The sequence below is a fragment of the Labeo rohita genome, chromosome 20 (assembly GCF_022985175.1).
Source record: "Labeo rohita strain BAU-BD-2019 chromosome 20, IGBB_LRoh.1.0, whole genome shotgun sequence".
Taxonomy (NCBI): Eukaryota; Metazoa; Chordata; class Actinopteri; order Cypriniformes; family Cyprinidae; genus Labeo; species Labeo rohita.
In genome coordinates this window covers 22982719-23002944 of record NC_066888.1, presented here as the reverse complement: position 1 = coordinate 23002944, position 20226 = coordinate 22982719, and the positions used below count along the sequence as shown (strand labels likewise).

At 35.2% G+C, this 20226-nt stretch overlaps 2 protein-coding genes across 2 annotated transcripts in view; both read right to left on the bottom strand.

The window, feature by feature from the left end:
• Positions 1 to 752: 752 nt before the first annotated feature.
• sf3b6 (splicing factor 3b, subunit 6) lies at positions 753 to 2268 on the bottom strand. Its single transcript, XM_051137867.1, has 4 exons — positions 2099 to 2268; positions 1584 to 1702; positions 1338 to 1476; positions 753 to 1048 (listed from the first exon to the last, which is right to left on the bottom strand). The coding sequence occupies exons 1-4, from the start codon at positions 2126 to 2128 to the stop codon at positions 959 to 961; spliced, it is 378 nt and encodes a 125-aa protein (XP_050993824.1). The 5' UTR covers positions 2129 to 2268; the 3' UTR covers positions 753 to 958.
• A 1881-nt stretch (positions 2269 to 4149) lies between these two features.
• The window catches only part of vsnl1a (visinin-like 1a), a 39190-nt gene continuing 23113 nt past the window's right edge, over positions 4150 to 20226 (bottom strand). The window contains exons 3-4 of the mRNA XM_051138972.1: positions 8258 to 8473; positions 4150 to 5762 (exon numbers count right to left, since the gene is read on the bottom strand). Coding sequence (XP_050994929.1) covers positions 5565 to 5762; positions 8258 to 8473 — 414 coding nt within the window. The 3' untranslated portion in view covers positions 4150 to 5564. The remainder of the gene's footprint in view (positions 5763 to 8257; positions 8474 to 20226) is intronic.

Genomic DNA, 20226 nt, shown 5'->3' with positions numbered 1-20226 from the left:
GAGGCAACAATATTTAACGATGTTTAACTACTAGTCCAATGCAAGATATTAAATTATTACCTATTAAAACTGTGTATTACTATAAAGATGGAGACGTTGTAATCAAATTAATTCAAAGTGAAAGAAGTTGGCTGCATTAATCAGGCTGGGTTTTTTTCACTCATCTCTAAAACAAATTTAATAATCAATTGCATAATCGAAATCATATAAATGCAGCTACTAAAAAAAAACCCCGCAATTACAGAAAAAATGTCTATATTTTAAAAAGCAAATATGCAATATTATATTGCTTACCAGTGAAATGTGAATCCAGAATATTTTTTTTACCAGTCAAATCCAGAGGTGGACAGTAGTGAACATTAAACATTAAAAATGTAGTACTTTCTTGTACTCAAGCAAATATTTGAATTACTTTTACTTCAGTAAAAGTAGGAAAGTACTAGATTTCTATTGCAGTTAAGTATTAAATTATATTTAATATGAATCAGAGCAGCAAAAAGTACAATATTATGCTTTGGAATGCTGTGAAGTAAAGTTTTCTAAAGAAAAAGAACAGACACTTGAAAAGTACTTTTAATGCAGCATAAAAATACTTCAGTACTGTCCGCCTCTGGTCAAATCGTTATGTTCATTCTATACTTTAAATTGTAAAAACTACTGTGTACTGCTTTAGATGTATAATAAAAATGTGCAAATGAGACACCAGGCAGTTATATTAAAAAAGAAAATCACTGATTTAATAAAACAAATGCTGATGAACAAATGCCATTTTATTCAATATTAACAGAAAACTCATTGGAAAAGACATTAGCTCAATATATAACAAGACTTCAGGCCAAGTAATGAACACTGTTCAACAGGGTTTTTTTGTAAAACAATCACTACTTAAAGTAAAGTGAGAAGGACATGGGTGCAAAACAAAATAATAGAACAACGGGGGAAAAAAAAAAAAAAAAGACTATTTCGGGGGGTCTGTGTTTATCCCGTACTTCTCTTTGAGAAGTTTCAGCTGCTCCTCCTTTTTCTTTGTGTCCATTTTTTGGAAAGCCTTGAAAACAAAAACAGGTAACATTAGAGTTGTGTATCACACTTAATGACATTAACTTTAATAAAGGAACTGATAATAAATAGTTTGAAAACAGTCACTACATTTTTTCATTGTATGGAAAACAATGTTTTGGACATTCTACATAATATAGTTGTAGAAATAAAGTTATAGGTGTTTGAAATGAATCAGAAATTAAGTAAATGACAGAATCTTAATTTTTGGTGAACACAATGATTTCAGATATCATAAAGATAGTGTTTGAATCAAAGGCAAAAACTGTTAAACTCACCCTGTTTGCATTGTAGTACAATACAACTAAGTATCTGTTGCAGACGTTGAATCCAGAAAGGTGATCACAGGCATTTTTGGCATCGAAGATGTCTTCATATACGACATAGGCTGTTCCTCTCGTCTCTGGTGTGTTCCCACTAAACAATCACAGAACAGTCAGTTACTCAGCTGACACACTGTCAGTATTTCCTTAAATTTAAAGAATCGGTTATGAATAATAGTATGTAAATAAAATGATACTCACACTCTGATTTGACGAATTGGCCCATACTTTCCAAAGATGTCATACATCTCCTCTGCGGTGATCTTGTAAGGAAGGTTACGAATATACAATATCCTGTTCACCTCTGGAGGTAAACGAATCTGAAACATTAACATACATGAAATGTTAGTTTCAGATTATTAAAACACAAACCACATAGCCATTTAAAGAATTTAAACGTCCTCAAAGTGCTTCGAATGACTTTTAATTATGAAAAAGAATTCGTGAGTTCTAACAACATGGTAAATGTTTTGACCACATTTCTACATTATAGTCCTAACTACGTCAAATCGTAAAACACACAAAAGCAAGAAACATATATTTTTAACATACAGCTAGCAATAACGTTTACTTGTTAGTATTATAGAGATAACTGATCACGTTTATACCAGGAAAACAACAATACACACTAATATCCATTATACTGTTTAGCCATTTTGAGCCCAACAGTATCAACATCAGGGTCATTTGACCGTTTGAACCAAATCAGGACTTACATTCGCGCGTTTAGCTGCTTGCATCGCCATGGCTGGGTCTTTTAAAGGAAAAAACTCAAACTTTACAACAAAAAAACACTCTATTAGTTGTAATCCGTAGCAGCTAGCACAAGCGAAGCAGCTGCGCACTTTACAATGTTCGATGGCGCAGTGCGATGACGTCTTTCCGGTGAGCCTACGGCCTGGTTTGACGTCAAGCAGCGAGTCTACTCATGTTTCATTTAAGTTGTGTTATTTCATTATAAAGTTGTATCTTTTTCTTGTCTTCACCACCTGGCAACTGTTGTAAAATGCTAAGTGATTAAAAAATAAATAAATAAAAATAAAATAAAATACATTTTACAAAATAAATAAATTAATTATGTAATTTATGTAAAAATAAACCTGACACAAGTTGCTCTTATGGTGGTGCTCCTAGCAAAACGAGACATAATATTTTTTGTTCTGATCTAATGTGAAAACTGTAAATTTATGGCATTCAGTTTTTAATGTTGTGTCATCTTTTCTAAAAATCTTTATAAAAATATTTATTTATTTATTTATTTATTATTAAAGGTCTACATCTACATAAATTTGCACAGTTGCTTGTTCTTTGATATTACTGTTATTAGAAGAAATTCAATAAACAGTTGTTAACAAAAACATTTTTTTTTTTGTTCTTATGCAGTATTAAAGATTTTTGTTTATAGGCCAAAATCTGCTTTTGGGATGTTTGTTGTTTGATTTCTATAACGGGAACAAAATAATAAATTAGTACCTTATTATTAACCTTTTATTGCTCCTTGCCAAATGTCACATTTATCGTAGTAAACTGAGTCATATTGCAAAATGTCCAAGCTATTTATTCTTCTCAAAATCTCTGAAGGCGACAGATAAAGGTGCTCCCTTAATTTGTTATAGAATTTAATATATTCGGCCGAAATTTAATATTTTATTATTTTATTTTTATTTTATATCATTTCTGATATACAATATGACGTCTGTACATGATTTTTTTTTTTTTTTTTTTTTTTTTTTTTTTGTGTGTGTGTGTGTGTGTGATACATTGGCAATATAAAATGTAAATAGGTGATAAAAAGTTATTATATAAAATATCTAATAGTTACGAATTCTTCATTTTAATAAACAGCACGGAACAATACACCCAACTGAGCGGTTAAAATATTAAAATCCACTAAATGGGAGTGAACATTTATATATTTAGCCACTCATGTCCCACGAATTCAACACTTTGCTGCCATCTAACGGACATGTTAAGTTATTACAGTTTACATTTGCTCGTAATAAAAATTTCGACGCCACCATATGTGATCCTGCACCACCAAACCACTCATAAGGGTCAATTATTTTAAATTGAGATTTATACATCATCTGAAAGCTGAACAAATAACCATTGATGTATGGTTTGTTAGGACAATATTTGGTCGAGATACAACTATTTGAAAATCTTGAATCTCTGAGGGTGCAAAAAATCTAAATATTGAGAAAATCACCTTTAAAGTTTGTCCAAATGAAGTTCTTAGCAATGCATATTACTAATCAAAAATTAAGTTGTGATATATTTATGGTAGGAAATTTACAAAATATCCTAATGAAACATCGACAGAAGAAGAAAGAAGAAAATTATGACCCATACAATGTATTGGCTACTGCTACAAATATACCGATGATACTTAAGACTGGTTTTGTGGTCCAGGGTCACATATATATTTTAATATATTGGATGAAACATGAAATTTCTAATTTAAATTTTGAAAAAAAGGTGTTTAGTTTTCTTATATCACAATTTTAATTTCACTACATCAAGTGGTTGATGCTATAACATGAAAAACTGAGTTTGAGTAGAAATATTCCAAGTATTTCTTCATTTTTACTTTCTCTAATGAAAATTATAACCTTTTACATTCATCCTAAATTACAACACAATTCATTTTTAAAAATTACTGCATAACTGTTGCTAATATTAGTCTTGATATGTGCTGATTTACAAATGATACTGTAATTGCAGGCTTTGGTTTGACAACAAACTCCTTTCAAATCAAACTCTGACATTGAGGAAAAAAATCCCATATACTCTTTTATTAGTTTAAACCACAACACAAGGAGTAGTGCAGCCATGGCATCAGGGGCACAATACATGCTACATGTACAAAATAACTTTGAAATTGGAAAAGTTTGCCATTGCATGAATTTGGTGCGGTGCCTACGTAGGTAAACATTACAATGACAAAGGTTATGCTTGTGTAAAGCTCTTGACACTGGCAGAATGTACTTTCAAATGGAGCACAGAAACGTGCGTATTTAGAAATCGAGTCGGTGCTCAAAATGTGCAGTTGGTGCAAATGTCTGGATTTAAAAAGTAATAACCTTAGGGTCAACCTTTAAAACCCTCAGCTGGAGTTCTCCTTTAAGAACAGCATGTAATAAAAAGTAGGAATAAATACAGTCTTGAACATTTTAGCTGTCAAGAACGGGTACATTTTTGAGGCAAAATCATCACTGTATATGACTTTAAACCTAAAAATGATTTTCATAAATTCATTCCATGCTCGGGCCCCACATATCTCCACACTGATATGCAATTTATTACATGTGATGACGTTCTGAAACTGCACAGCTTGTAGGTTTAATATGGGAATTTTTTTGCGCCATATTTTTTCGACCATGAGAATGAATGTACGCTCTTAGTCGCTGAACTCTTCTCACGGATTACATTCGGCCATTGAATCCCTCTCATGTGATGTACATGCTACACACAGAAGGTGTAGTAAACCAGCCTTTCCCCAATCACATCTCAAATGTTTCTTTTAAATAAGGCTTGTTATCATTCTTTATGCGGGATGCAAATGAGGGAAGTACTCTTAAGGCAAACCTAATGGCATGCAAATAAACTACATTTATATTCACCAACAGTACAAGCACATTTGAAGGGGAAAGTCGGATGGACACGAGCTTATCTTTTTGTCCATCCAGACGAGTGGGTAAATCCGGAACAGTTACGATTACCATAAGAATCGGTTCGGTTGACATTACGCAGTATATGGTACACATAGCTAGCATCAGTACAATAAATAGTAGCTCGATTGAATACAGCACATCAATGATGCGCAAGCTCCAGTGGATTCGGAAGGTACTTTGCACACTCTTCACATTTTGGCAGTTAATTTAGACAACTCAATATATATGTATATTAATATTCATATAATTCTATTTGTGCATGGCATGGTCTGTATGTGTGTATGCATTTATGTTTGTGTGTCAGTGTATTTGTGTGTGCGAGGGTGTCCGTGTGGGTGCGTATGTGAAATTCGTTAGCAAAGAACATTCTCATGCACACAAGTGTTTCAAACACAGGAAGCGGATTCATTGAAAGGTAGTCCAAGCAATTTTTTTATCAGTGGAAATAGCTGCAAACTGAATGGAACATTAATCATTTGTGCAGTCCCTGGCTCTTTTTTCGAGACGCTCATTTTTGCAGGTCACACTGCAGCAGTAATACAATGGACGGGTCGCTCTTTGCTGCCTCTTTGAACTCTTCCAATGTGATCTGGTCGTCGTTGTTCTTATCCATCTTACTGAAGATTTTGTCAACCCGCTGTTCGGGCGTCAGGCCGTCCTCGTTCATCTTCATCATGATAACAGTCCCCACCATCTTGTAGATTGCCTTTATATGAGACAAACAGAACAAGTTGGGTTAAAATCTTTCGGAGAGTCAAAGGCACACTGAGATGTGGCGCTAATATAGGCAACATTATTTAAATCCTACTCTATTTTCTGTCAACTCTCTCCGCCATGAGGGGGCGACTCACTCCGTATACTGAACCATGGTTCCCAACTTCTAGAGACGTCTCAAGACGACTTAAAGGGATAGACTCAAAAATGAAAATTCTGTCATTAATTACTCACCCTCATGTCAAATCCGTAAGAGCTTTATACATCTTCAGAACACAAATTAAGAGCATTCTGACCCTGCATAAACAGCAACGCAACTGACATGCTCAAGGCCCAGAAAGGTAGTAAGGACATTGTTAAAATAGTCCATGTGACATCAGTGGATCAATCGTAATGTTATGAATCTACAAGAATACTTTTTGTGTGCAAAAAAAAGAAAAATAACTTTATTCAGCAATTTCTTCTCTTTCATATCAGGAGCGGCGTTCTGACTAGAACGTCCATCTCTCTTAGTTTATTGTCTGTATATTCTACTTCAAATAAGTAAGGCTGGGCAAAAAATTTTAAGTCATACTCTCTGTCAAACTCTTTATTACTTTTTAATATACACTGTGTCTTCCTCTGCTTGTAAACAAGGCACAGCACATCTGGATTCTACGTCAGAACACTGGCTACTACGTCAGCAGCACCACACACATACGGAGACTGACCCAGAAGAGATTAAATTGTTGAGTAAAGTTGTTGTTTTGTTTTCTTTGCACACAAAAAGTATGCTCGTAGCTCCATAACATTAAGGTTGAACCACTGATGTCACATGGACTATTTTAATGATATCCTTACTACCTTTCTGGAACTTCAACGTGTCAGTTGTGTTGCTGTCTATGCAGGGTTAGAAAGCTCTCGGATTTCACAAAATATTTTAATTCGTGTTCTGAAGATGAACGAAGGTCTTACAGGTTTGGAACGATACAAGGGTGAGTAATTAATGACAGAATTTTCATTTTTGGCTGAACTATCCCTTTAAAATAAGACAAAACAAGCATTGAAATAATAAAAAAAAACAACTAAAAATCAAGATACATATTTTCTCTTCGAATAACCATGAAAATCCTAGCCTAATTCTGAAAGTGAGACTTCTAGATCTGGGAAAGTCATCTAAATGAACAAAATCGTATAATTTCATGGGTATTTTTAAAATAAACGCTGATTTTTTTCTAGTCATACCCAGCTTTAAAATATTTTACTGGGTAGAAATTGTGAATGTGTAAATTAAAACATATTTTTAAAAATCCTTAAAGGAGAAGTTCACTTCCAGAACAAAAATTTACAGATAAGTTACTCACCCCCTTGTCATCCAAAATGTTCGTTTCTTTCTTCAATTGTAAAGAAATTGTTTCTTGAGGAAAACATTTCAGGATTTCTCTCCATATAGTGGACTTATATGGTGCCCGCGATTTTAAACGTCCAAAATACAAAGCAGCTTCAAATGGCTCTAAACGATCCCAGCCAAGGAAGAAAGGTCTTATCTAGCAAAATGATCAGTTATTTTACAAAAAAAATGTACAATTTATATACTTTTTACCTTGAAAGCTCATCTTGTCTATTCTCTGCAACGTGCATGCGAACTATCCAGGTCAATACAGTTAGGGTATGTCAAAAAACTCCTATCTCATTTTCTCCTCCAACTTCAAAATAGTCCTACATTGCTGCAGAAGTACCGACCCAGTGTTTACAAAGTGAACATGCAAAGAAGATCAAATGCCCTTTGCAAAAAAAGGTAAAACAGCGATGTAGGACGATTTTGAAGTTGGAGGAGAAAATAAGAAAGGAGGTTTTCGACCTTTCGACCATTTGAGGGTAAAAAGTATACAAATCATAATTTTGTTTTATGAAAATAACCAATCGTTTCATTAGACAAGACCCTTCTTCCTCAACTGGGATCGTTTAGAGCAGGGGTGCCCAAACACAGTCCTGGAGGGCTGGTGTCTTGCAGAATTTAGCTCCAACTTGTCTCAACACACCTGTCTGGAAGTTTCTAGTATGCCTAGTAAGACCTTGATTAGCTGGTTCAGGTGTGTCTAATTGAGGTTGGAGCTAAACTCTGCAGGACACTGGCCCTCCAGGACTGTGTTTAAGCATCACTGGTTTAGAGCCCTTTGAAGCTGCACTGAAACTGCATTTTGGAAGTTCAAACTTGTTGGCACCATAGAAGTCCACTATATGGAGAAAAATTCTCGAATGTTTTCCTCAACAAAACATAATTTCTTTACAACTGAAGAAAGAAAGACATGAACATTTTGAATGACAAGGGGGTGAGTACACTATCTGTACATTTTTGTTCTGGAAGTAAACTTTTAAAGCTTATGCAGTAAATCGCAAAAACTAGAAAAGTCTGTTAAAATTGAAACAATTCAAGAATAAGAATTCGTTTTAGTTATTTACAATTTCTTTATGCAAGTAAACAAGAGAACAGCCTAAATCGAGTACCTCAATGATCTCAAGCATCTCAACTCGTGTGATTTTGCCGTCTCCATCCAGGTCATACATGTTAAAAGCCCAGTTGAGTTTCTGTTCAAAGCTGCCTCGTGATGTGATGGACAGGGCACAGATGAACTCTCTGAAGTCGATGGTACCATCTCCATTCTTGTCGAAGGTTCTGAAAGCATGCTGAGCAAACTTTGATGCATCACCGTAAGGGAAAAACTGAAAAAGAGGAAAACAATGCAATTAGTCAATGTATAATCAATATTGTTTTGATTGATAATACATATTTATTGTTAGTCATATTAGTAAAATGCCTTTAAAATGGCAAAAGCCTGGTCCGTATTGACAAAAGGCTAAAAAATTAAATCAGTTTCAAGCTACTCCTCATGTAAGCAAAATCTCAAATATTAAAGGAATAGTTCACCCAAAAATTAAAAATTCAGCAATTGATTACTCACCCTCATGTCGTTCTAAACCTGCAAGACCTTTGTTCATCTTCAGAACGCAAATGAAGATATTTTTGATGAAATCTGAGAGCTTTCTCACCCTGCATAGACAGGAACGCAACTACCACGCTGAAGGCCCAGAAAGGTAGTAAGAATATTGTTAAAATAGTTCATGTTACATCAGTGGTTTAACCTTAATGTTAGGTGCAAAGACAACAAAAATAATGACTTTATTCAACAGTTTCTTCTATTTTGTAGCAGTCTTCAATGTATCTGTGAAGTTGTAAAGTTATTTTTGTTTTTAATCACAGATGTCACATGGACTATTTTAATTATCTACGTACTACCTTTTTAGGCCTTGAACGTAGTAGTTGCGTTGCTGTCTATGCAGGGTCAGAAAGTTCTCGGATTTCATCAAAAATATCTTAACTTGAGTTCTGAAGATAAACAAAGGTCTTATGGGTTTAGAACAACATGAGGGTAATTAATGATAGAATTTTCATTTTTGGGTGAACTATCTCTTTAAATCCCTGAGCTTGACCAAACTGTACTCAAGTGATTAAAATTTACATTAAAGATATTTAAATTTCAAATAAATGTGGAGATATCTTTCAAAAACATTCAAAAATCTTATTAACTTCAAACTTTTGAGCAGTAAAATGTATATATATTTTCTTTCGTTTGTCAGAAATGCTTATCTTTACAGTTTCTCACAAGAAAATCCTGCTTTATTTTAGTGCTGCAGGGCAACTATCATTTTATTGCATGAAGCTAAAAACAGGAACTTCAGAGAGAGGACTATGAATGCAGGAGATTTTAGAGGGGGGTGGGTCGGTGAGAATAAGTATGCGTGTGCTAACTAAGGCCATCAACGCCCAGCGCAGTGCCTGCCTCTTTGCAGAAGAGGGCTGCAATGCGGACGTGAGCAGTGTAATCGGTCTGTGCCACTACAAGAGCAGCACACAGCTCCTCTTTGAAGGGGGCATCATTCTCCTTCTAATACTGTTACCCTTTAAAAAGGGCAAAAATTACATTCACCCGTTCCCAATGCAGTCCCAGCCAAAGAACTATTTGTCACCTATTGTGCCCAAAACACCACTGATTTCCAATCTAATGAGCAACAGGGGGGGATAAAGGGTTTTTATGCAGACGCCAAGCTCCAGAGACTCAAGCAAAGTGAAGATTTATAGGCTCCACTGACAAGAGATATAATATAGCATGTTTTATAAGCCAAAAAGCAATTGTATATATACATGCAGGCTTTTTCTGAGCAAAATCAATAGCTGAATTGCAACTTTTACAGTGGCTTCTCGGACATCTAGTGATAATGTTTTTAAACGCTATCTTACCTCACATTTGAGTGTAGAGTTATTTGGCTGCTAAATATTAAACGAAGGAATCACTGGAGTGTGATGGCAGAGCAGAACTAAGCTAATAATACATTCTGAGCACTTAGGAACAGATGCCATGCTCAAAGACTGGGAAATGAGATTCTCATAGTTCTCACAAATTGAGAGAAAAGAGTGTGCGAGTGTGTACCAAATGTGCTGCAAGGACAGCAAAACCTAAAATCACTTATATAGTGAGGAGCAGACAAAATTCCTCATGGATTGGACCAGTCCAAACACAATAATAAACATACTAAATAACATATTTTTAAATATATATATATATATATATATATATAAATGCAGAAATGTGTGTGTGTTTAGGTATTGGAATAGATAGAGAATGTCATTAGCCCAGTATAAATGCATAGTGGAAAGTCTTTATCATTATGTGTATTTCAGGGGATTCAGGAAGGTTAATAATGCTGAATATTTCATAGTACTCTGTAAAGACGGATGAGATATTTTTCAGGAGCTGGCAGATTCAACAGAATGCGCTATTGAGAAAAGGTATTTTTCATATTCTTGAATTATATTCTTCTTCATCTTTCACAGGACAAGAGGGTCCAATCACATAACATCATGTTTACGCTAAAATACATTTACATTTACTAACAGTATATATATATATATATGTGTGTGTGTGTGTGTGTGTGTGTGTGTGTGTGTGTGTGTGTGTAGTTAATAGTTAACTTTTAACTATTTTTGAATTATTCAGATCATCAGTCATCAAAGCTTTACTTTAAATTTCATTTTTCATGCCACTTTTTTACTTTTTACTTTTTTAAATCTTTATTAAACCCATTAACGCCATTATATTGTTCATATTGTTCAGAATTTGAAGATCAGGGTAAATTTAACTTATTTTCTCTTCTGGGAAACATGTAAATCTTCTGTAGTTTCTGAAGGGCAGTACTAAATTAAAAATTATATTTTGACAAAATAAGAAAAAATGTACACATCTTAATTCTGTTTAAAAGTTTACACCCCTGGCTCTTAATGCATCGTTTTTCCTTCTGTGTGTGAACCTTCTGTAATAGTTGCATATGATTCCCTCAAATGGATCTCCAAATCATATCGTCATTGTTGGAAAGGGTTCAAATACACAAAAATGTTGAAAAACCAAAAGAATTTGTGGGACCTGAAGGATTTTTCTGAATAACAGCAGCCAGTTCAGGACAAACAAGGGACTCATGAACAACTACCACTAAACAAAAAAAACACGTCTGTGGATCATTCAGGTAACAACACAGTATTAAGAATCAAGTGTATGTAAACTTTTGAATGGAGTCATTTTTATAAATTCAACCATTATTTTCTCTTGTGGACTAAATGTAAACGTCTTTCATGTTAAATATCTTATTCAGGTCAGTACTAAATAAAAAAAAAAAAACATTTTGTATGATCCCTCTTTTTTGGTAAAATAATTGACATTTTGCAGATTCTGCAAGGTGTATGTAAACTTCTGACTTCAACTGTATATCCTAAGCACACTGCAGATATACTTGAACGCAAGACGCCAACTCACAAACCCACAAGCTGAGGTTGATGAGACGGCAACGATCTCTGATCTCATCAGAACCCAGCCAGCACAAATTCAAATGATCGAACACAGCGCCACCCTGTGAAGATGCAGAGTGCTCTCATATATCAAAGAGTTCACACACTGTCAAACTCCTCCAGAAAGCAAAAGCCCTCTGGGATAGCATAGGTCCGGTCATAAGCCCCTGCCAGACTGGCACTGGGTGGAGAAAAGAGAGCTGAGACAGGAAGTAATGCACACTGTGATGTACCCTGCACACATGCAAAATGATTCTCTCATGGGGCTGGTCCTTCTGCTCCATATGGCCTTGCCCTTCACCAAAGTAGAGGAGAGCAAAAGAAAACAAACAAAGTGCAAGTCATGAAGAACTGGAGAACTGCTGCTGTGCAGCACGACCCCCTCCCTAAGTTCTTCCGTGCAAATCTGGCAGGTTATGAAATGTTTTGTTATGTAAAAGAGAGAGTTTTTTTTAAAATAACTATCTAGGGCATGGCTGTGTGAAATTCTCAGCTTTCACATGACATTAATACTTTTCTTTTTAGCACATTCAAATGGAGAAATAAATCTTCACATGTATACTCTGTCAGCGGATATGCTATCACGGGGGAATGCCACCTGATCAAGATTCAAGTCTCTAATGAGTACATAAAAGAGAACAGTAATTTGCCATATTCAAAACAATGCAGAATATCATATCTGATTCTGGACCACACACCAATCTTAAGTAGCATGGGTATATTTGTAGCAATAGCCAACAATACATTGTATGGGTCAAAATGATTGATTTTTCTTTCATGCCAAAAATCATTAAGATATTAAGATCATGTTCCATGAAAGTATTTTGTAAATTTCCTACTGTAAATATATCAAAATTCAATTTTTGATTAGGACTATGCATTGCTAAGAACTTTATTTGAATATTTTCTCAATATTTCGATTTTTGCGCCCTCAGATTCCAGATTTTCAAATAGTTGCATCTTGGCCAAATATTGTCATATCCTAAAAGCTTATTTATTCAGCTTTCATATGATGTATAAATCCCAATTTTATATTAGCCTGTTTGTGTTTTTTATAATCTTGTCTTACAGGAAATTTGTTGTGTTAAAAGAAACTAAAAATTACAGTTCTGATATTAATTTACTTACTCTCATGACTTTTCAAATAACTGTTTCCTTTTTTCTGTGAAACAAAAAAAGAAATAGGCAGACTGTGCAATCTGCTCTTTTCCAAATGGAAAGTGTATGGTACTGTAATTTAAGATTCAAGTTCCAGAAAGTACCACAAAAGTAAAAAGTCATACAACTTGTGTAATGCACTACAGTTCATGTTTTTTAAGCAAAATAATACTTTTAGTCAGCAAGGTTGTATTAAGCTGATTAAAAGTGACAGTAAAGACGTTTACAATGTTATGAAATGATGGCACAAATGGTATTTACAGTCCGTATATCATATTTCCATAATGTCTTGTACCTTCGACGGGTGTTAAATATGATCATGTGGATGGGAATATGCATGGAAATGATATGCAGATGAGATTATAAATAGTAAAACAAGACATCGTAAGCTCCATATATGGAGATTTCAGAGAAGAGACGGGGTGGAGATGCATGTACGTACAATCTTCCCCTGACTGGGATTTATAATAGAATTTTTGCGCAGGTTCTGGCATATACATGGTTTTATAAATCTGAAAACGGTTGTGCATACACTTTTAGGATGAAATCTACTGAGAGTTTTATAAATGAGGCCCCTGGGATGGTACACTGTGGGTTGGAACCCTGATTCATTAGCTACCATTATGTCTGTGAGACATTTAACCCCAAACTGTTCCAGGGTGACTGTCTCTGTAGTAAAAAAAAAAATCACTTCGTCTAAATAGATTTGCTAAATTAATAAAAGAAAATGAGTGAGAAGAGCACGATAGAAGCTAAGAGAGACTCCCTGTGAGAATACAAGGGTGAGAGAGACAACCTGCCCTTACACAGCTGTTGAATTAAACTGATGTAGGGTGTGAGGCAAACTGCACGATCACAGAAACGCCCTGCAGACAGAGTCCAGCCGCTAAAAGCCTGCGTAATCAGAGCACAAGCTGATGACAGCCTGTGCCCCGTCTCAGCATCCCTGTCATACAGCTCCTAATGCAGGCCATTTAACAATGCAAAAGTCATGGATTTTTCATCCAGGTGCAGCCTAGGATATCACAGTATCTGAACCTATTAAATGTGCACAGCAGAATCTAATATGAATATGCCTGAATATGCAGAACAGCGCAAACAACAGTGGAATGAATGAAGCATCATTTACTGTTTATTGTCTAATTTACTTGGCTTCATTTGACAGATGCTTTTAAAAGAGACCTACAATATGTTATATAAGTCTCACCTCCAAATACCCCACAGCTCATTTATTATATAATTTTGAAAATGCCTATTTAGAGTGAAAGCTGTTTTTGTGCATGTCCCTTTAAATGCAAATGAGCTGCTGCTCCCCGCCCCCTTTTCCAGAATAGGGCTGTGCCTTTGTAGCTTATACCTCTGATATTCTGCCAAAAAACATCTGTTTGGTTGTGATTATCATGTCTGTCGCAATGAAATCATGTATTTTAAAGCCATATCAGTTTAAACTTCCAATATACGGTTTTCTGAGCGCACACATCCAAAGCACGTGCACAGAAAGTGGCTTTCACATGGCATGTGAGTACTAAACTCTTTCATGTCTTATTGCGCTTAAACAGAGTTACAAAAACAGTCGTTTATGTCTGTAAAGGTAAACAGCTGGGAATAAATCGCATTTTTATATTAGATCTGTGTGGCGGCAGCGTAATATATAGTAAATTAATCAATAAATCCACTGCTCTCTTGTCTCCTCTGAGGCTGGGACTCAAAATAGTGTTTTGTGGTCGTCTGTACAGCCAACGACAGAATCGTTAGCATCGTTTACTCAAACTTGCTATGGAATTGGAACTGGTACACCAATGGCGGCGCCATGGGTGGAAACGTGCAGAATAAGGGGCTGTAATATTATAATGAGATCCACTTTCTACATCACTAGAGTAGCAAAATCTGACTAGCTGTTTTTTTACAAGCTTGCAGAGAAAGGCTTACCAAAAAAAATTACTGGGTTGATAGATACACCAGGGACCCAATTATAGCAACTCAAACATGGAAAAAGTCAAGATTTTAATGATATGTCACGTTTAAAACACATTTAAGGCATAACTTCTTATAGATGTGCAAAACTACATATTTTCAAAATCTATTTGTCTATTCTTTTCTTTTCTTTTTTTAGCATAAATCAAAATTAATATCTGTACATATATTGGACAAATTCACTTGCATCAATTCAAATTTAGCTTTAACAACCTGAATTTTTCTAAAATGCCATTATCTACAATAGTGATTTATTGGTATTAATAGGCCAGAATTTTCATATCTTTAACTAATCAACTTTACTAATTGATTAGTCAACCATCATGACACTTATAATGACTTTATTAGTATGTGTGTTACTGGCGAGTCAAACCCATTTCTGTGGTATTGCTATTGGTACGCTCTACTAGTCAAGCTATAGGAACTGAAAACAGCACTGCAGGCATAAGCGTGCTCAGCATGAAATACTGATTCAGATTCCTCTGCTTGCCATCAAGACATGCACCAAAAGCACATTCCTACAACATCTAAGTCACCATGCAAGCTGTCATCACTGTCATCACACATATAAACCTCCACAGTGAGCAAATGAGAGACAGCTGTTGAGAGCTCAGCATGCAGTTCAAATCAACCGGCGTCTACAGCAGGTCTGACCTCAGTGGTGATAATACTAACTGGGTGGACGGTAATGCCTGAGCTGGAAGATTGCCATGTTTCTCAACAAAACACACGCACATACACACACCTAAATGCACTGTATAGTGGTCAACACAATCAGACGACTACTGCAAAATTGTGGCAGCACTCAGTTTGACTATCATAATCAATACGTTTTGTCTGTTTATTTCAGCTGATAGGTTCTTCATGAGAATACCTTTCATGGAAACCACATTCTCAAGCCCTTTACTAGTGATTATTCTGAGTTGGTTACTGCAATTAAGAGCCACAAAAAGCGGGGGGTTTTTTGGCCAGAGTACACAGTTAACTATAAAATGCATTTTTGCAAGTGGTGTAATTACAGCATCTACCAGTAGGGGGTAACAGTGCCATGCTAACCAACCGAACCATAACCCTTTCAATGCAACAAACGCCACAAGAGTACAACCTTACCAAAAAAGACAGCAACCATTAAAAATAGTGTTTATTTCAGTTTCATGTTAGAATTGTTTATATAGGATTTTAAATGTGCTTTTATTTTTTAATTTTCGGGGGGGGGGGGGTTTGTTGTTGTTGTAGTCATTATGTATTTTTTGTCATTTTATTACTTTTTAAATTCAATTTTAGTAATCTTCAGAAGGAAACATGATGCATTAAGAGCCGTGGTGTGAAGATCAGGGTAAATTGAACTAATTTCGTTTTCCTGAAAACGTATCTTCTGTAGCGTCTGAAGGGCAGTACTAAATGAAAAAAAATGTACACATCTTTATACTGTTCAAAAGTTTGCACCCCCCGGCTCTTAATGCATTGTTTTTCCTTCTGGAGCATCAGTGACCGTTTGAACCTTTTGTAATAGTTGCATATGATTCCCTCAGTTGTCCTCAGTGTGAAAAGATGGATCTCCAAATCATATCATCATTGTTGGAAAGGGTTCAAATATACAAAAATGTTGAAAAACCAAAAGAATTTGTGGGTCCTGAAGGATTTTTCTAAAGAAGAGCAGGCAGTTTAACTGTTCAGAACAAACAAGGGACTCATGAACAACTACCACTAAATAAAAAAACAGCTGTGGATCATTCAGGTAACAACACAGTATTAAGAATCAAGTGTATGTAAACTTTTAAATGGGATCATTTTTATAAATTCAGCTGTGGACTGTATGTAAACATCTTTTATGTGAAATATCTTATTCAGGTCAGTACTAAATAAAAAAAAAAAAAAAAAAATAACATGCATTTTGTATGATGCCTGCATTTTGCAGATTCTGCGATTCTGTATGTAAACTTTTGACCTCAACTGTATCTAATATCATCTTATATTTTATCAGCTTTATTTTAATTAAAGAAAATGTTTTAATAGTTACAGCTAACATTAACAACACTAGTTTATTGGCATTGTTGTTCCTGCCTGCATGACCTAGATTTTACAGGTGGGTCATTCTATAATTAGGGGTACATTTAGAATTTAACAATGTGAAGAAAAAAGTTTTCCTGTTTTCCAAAAACCCAAACATGAACTTACACAGCTGCTTTGAAACAATACTGTATAAAGTGCTATGTAAATAAAGGTGATCTGTAGGAATATGTGCATAAAATACCATCTATGTTTGCTACTGCCCACCATGTTACCTTTACTGGGTAACACAGTTGACAGGTAACTTAGTTGACATTTTTAGTGTTTTTGGCCTATACTCAACATAGAAACCTAGAACTACTGAGCATATGGTATGTTTAGAAATATATTTTCATAAACAAAACATAACTTTTAGTTAAATTGTCTTGTTAAAATTTGCAGCAATAATACTTGTGTAACACTGTTGATAGTCAGTTAATCCACTCTTGACACAAGTTTGCTAGTTTAACCAATATTAGGGGAAAGAGAGACAACAAAACTTCTAGTGTTTCATCCACATGCTTCTAAAGGAAATACCATCATACTGTGCAAATTATGCGCGAATGGGACAAACCATTCCTTTTTGAGAGGGGGTTTTCTAGTGGGTAACTTAGTTGACAATGGTTTTTCATACGCCAATAAAACAAGTTATATCACAATAAACACTTATTATTTTTGAAGCGCACACCCAAATGTCTTGCTGATCTAACCGAAGGCAAAAATATGATATTAATTTATATTTGAGGTCATTTTCATGCTTAAATGCAGAGTAGAATGAGCAATTTTACAAAATTGGACATCTGAATATCAGGGTTATATGTGATATGAACATTTTTGAACAAAAGATATGGCTTTTTCAACATATAGTAGTGTGATTTGGAAAAATATAATTGTGTACTAGACTACTGCCTTGATTTAGATAAACAGATAGTCTGGGACCAATCACACGCTGGCTGACTAAGAAGTTTACATGTCAGGCCTCATTGTTTTGAAAGTACAATGTTTTCTCCAGGATGAAGTCAACTTAAGAATGATTTATTTACAGTTGTCTGTCAGCACAACAAAAAGACTCTCTGAAAAAATTGGTCTCTAAATTTATCCTTTTCAAGTATCGTCACTGAAAACATTAAAGCTAAACCAAAAACTTACCTAACTAACACTTCTCCTTTAAAGATGAAAAATGACCCAGTTTGTCACAGAATATTATACTTCACAACACAAGAAAATGAATTACACATGACTGATTCTCATCCACTCCTCTATACGAAAACATTTTAAAAGCCTCCTTCTTCCTTTACAGCAAAGTGCTTCTCTCCAAGCCCATGAATCATGAATAAACAATGTCCTATAATTTATGCAACCTTTCCTTTCCTCCCAACATACACAAGTTACTTCACGACAGGCCAAGGAAAGCGTTCAGAAGGTGAATGCCACATCGACATGATGTCATCCTCCTGCTGAGAAACGAGCGAAATTAAAGAACTCTCTTATTCAGCAAAAGACAGCATGCCATCTGCACTACGTTTAAATTAGCATGATAACAAGCAGCACTAGGCTCAGATATGGATTATGTAAACTGACGGTGGCATGCCGTTCAGGGTTCGGCCTGCTTTTACACTTGTGTTGGAGCTACAAAGCAAATTCGAGCTCCTCAGATCAACTGTACCTATTGAATTGCTAATAACTGTCTAATTAGCCTAGGAATGATTGTAATGACATGTTATTGCAAAATATATCTAATTACACATTTCTGGGACATAATTCACATCCTTACATATCTATCTGGAGACATTTTTAATGCAAATTAGCAAATAAACTGTTTGCATAAATCCTAAGAAGACTTGTATTTCTTCGTAGTCTATAAAGTTTATGGTTTGGTTCCCAAAGCCATGTTTGAACTGCCTGGAGAGGTTCATATTGGCATGGCAATTGCAATGTAATTTCATGCGAGTCATGATACAGATTAACCCAGTGGTTTATCTGGATTTCCTCAGTTTGTTGTAGTTGCACTGTAATGCTTGATGTGATTAGTGTGCTTGATGTGTGCAAGCAGTGCAACTATGAAAATTACATTTTCAGTGGCCAGCCAATCTCCAGCGACTGCTCCAAAGCAACATTTTCAAAACTGTATAGACATTGGGTTGCCTGAATGACTAATCAACTATTGGTTCTTAAAGGGACAGTTTGCCCAAAAATGAAAATTCTGTCATTAATTACTCACCCTCATGTCGTTCCAAACCTATAAGACCTTTGTTCATCATATTTTTGATGAAATCTGAGAGCTTTCTGACCCTGCATAGACAGCAACACAACTGACACGTTCAAGACCCAGAAAGCTAGTAAGAACACTGATGTCCATGTGACATCAGTGGTTCAATCTTACTTTTATTAAGTTACGAGAATAGTTTATGCATTTGGAACAACATGAGGGTGAGTAATTATGGACAGAAGTTTTTATTTTTGGGTGAACTATCCCTTTACGGGAGCCCAGAATAAATTAGGCTAGCAGTTAGACAGAGTCCAATTAAATGGAGCACAATGAAGAGGCCTCAAGACACGTTTAATTTTTGTTTTTATGAATATATTTAATTTTCTACAATAATTTAACCAAATGTGACAGCAGAGACTTTAGTTTTAAATAAATGCATTTCTTTTGAACTTTCAATTCATGAAAGAATCATGTACTGTATCATTTTGAATCCACCAAAATAATAAAAGGGTTACTCCACCCCAAAATGAAAATTTTGTCATTAATCATGGGGTACCATGTCGTTCCAAACCCATAAAAGCTTTATTCGTCTTCCTCCCGGTTTTCATCCATAATATGTTAAATTGTGTTTCAAAGATGAAAGAAGCTTTTACGGGTTTTGAAACGACATGGGGGTAAGTGATTAATGACAAAATTTTCATTCTGGGGTGGAGTAAACCTTTAAAGGAGAAGTCCACTTCCAAAACAAAGATTCACATATAATGTACTCACCCCCTTGTCATCCAAGATGTTCATGTCTTTCTTTCTTCAGTCGTTAAGAAATTATGTTTTTTGAGGAAAATATTTCTGCATTTTTCTTCATATAATGGACTGATGTGGTGCCCCGATTTTGAACTTCCAAAATGCAGTTTAAATGCGGCTTCAAACAATCCCAAATGCGGTTGTAAACAATCCCAGCTGAGGAAGAAGGGTCTTATCTAGCAGTTATTTTCATTAAAAAAATACAATTTAAATACTTTTTAATCTCAAATGCTCGTCTTGCCTTTCTCTCCATGAACTCTGTGTATTCTGACTCAAGACAGTTAGGGTATGCCAAAAAATTCTGATTGTATTTTCTCAAAATTTCAAAATCATCCTACGTCGCTGCAGAAGTTCCAACCCAGCCTTTGCAATGTGAACATGCAGCAA

Bases quoted from the DNA above. Each gene is read 5' to 3' on its own strand.
- sf3b6 (XM_051137867.1), bottom strand. From the start codon at position 2,128: ATGGCGATGCAAGCAGCTAAACGCGCGAAT. The intron at 1,703-2,098 runs GTAAGTCCTGAT...TTAATGTTTCAG, and splicing joins AAGCAGCTAAACGCGCGAAT to ATTCGTTTACCTCCAGAGGT. The intron at 1,049-1,337 runs GTGAGTTTAACA...TTTGTTTTCAAG, and splicing joins TGTACTACAATGCAAACAGG to GCTTTCCAAAAAATGGACAC.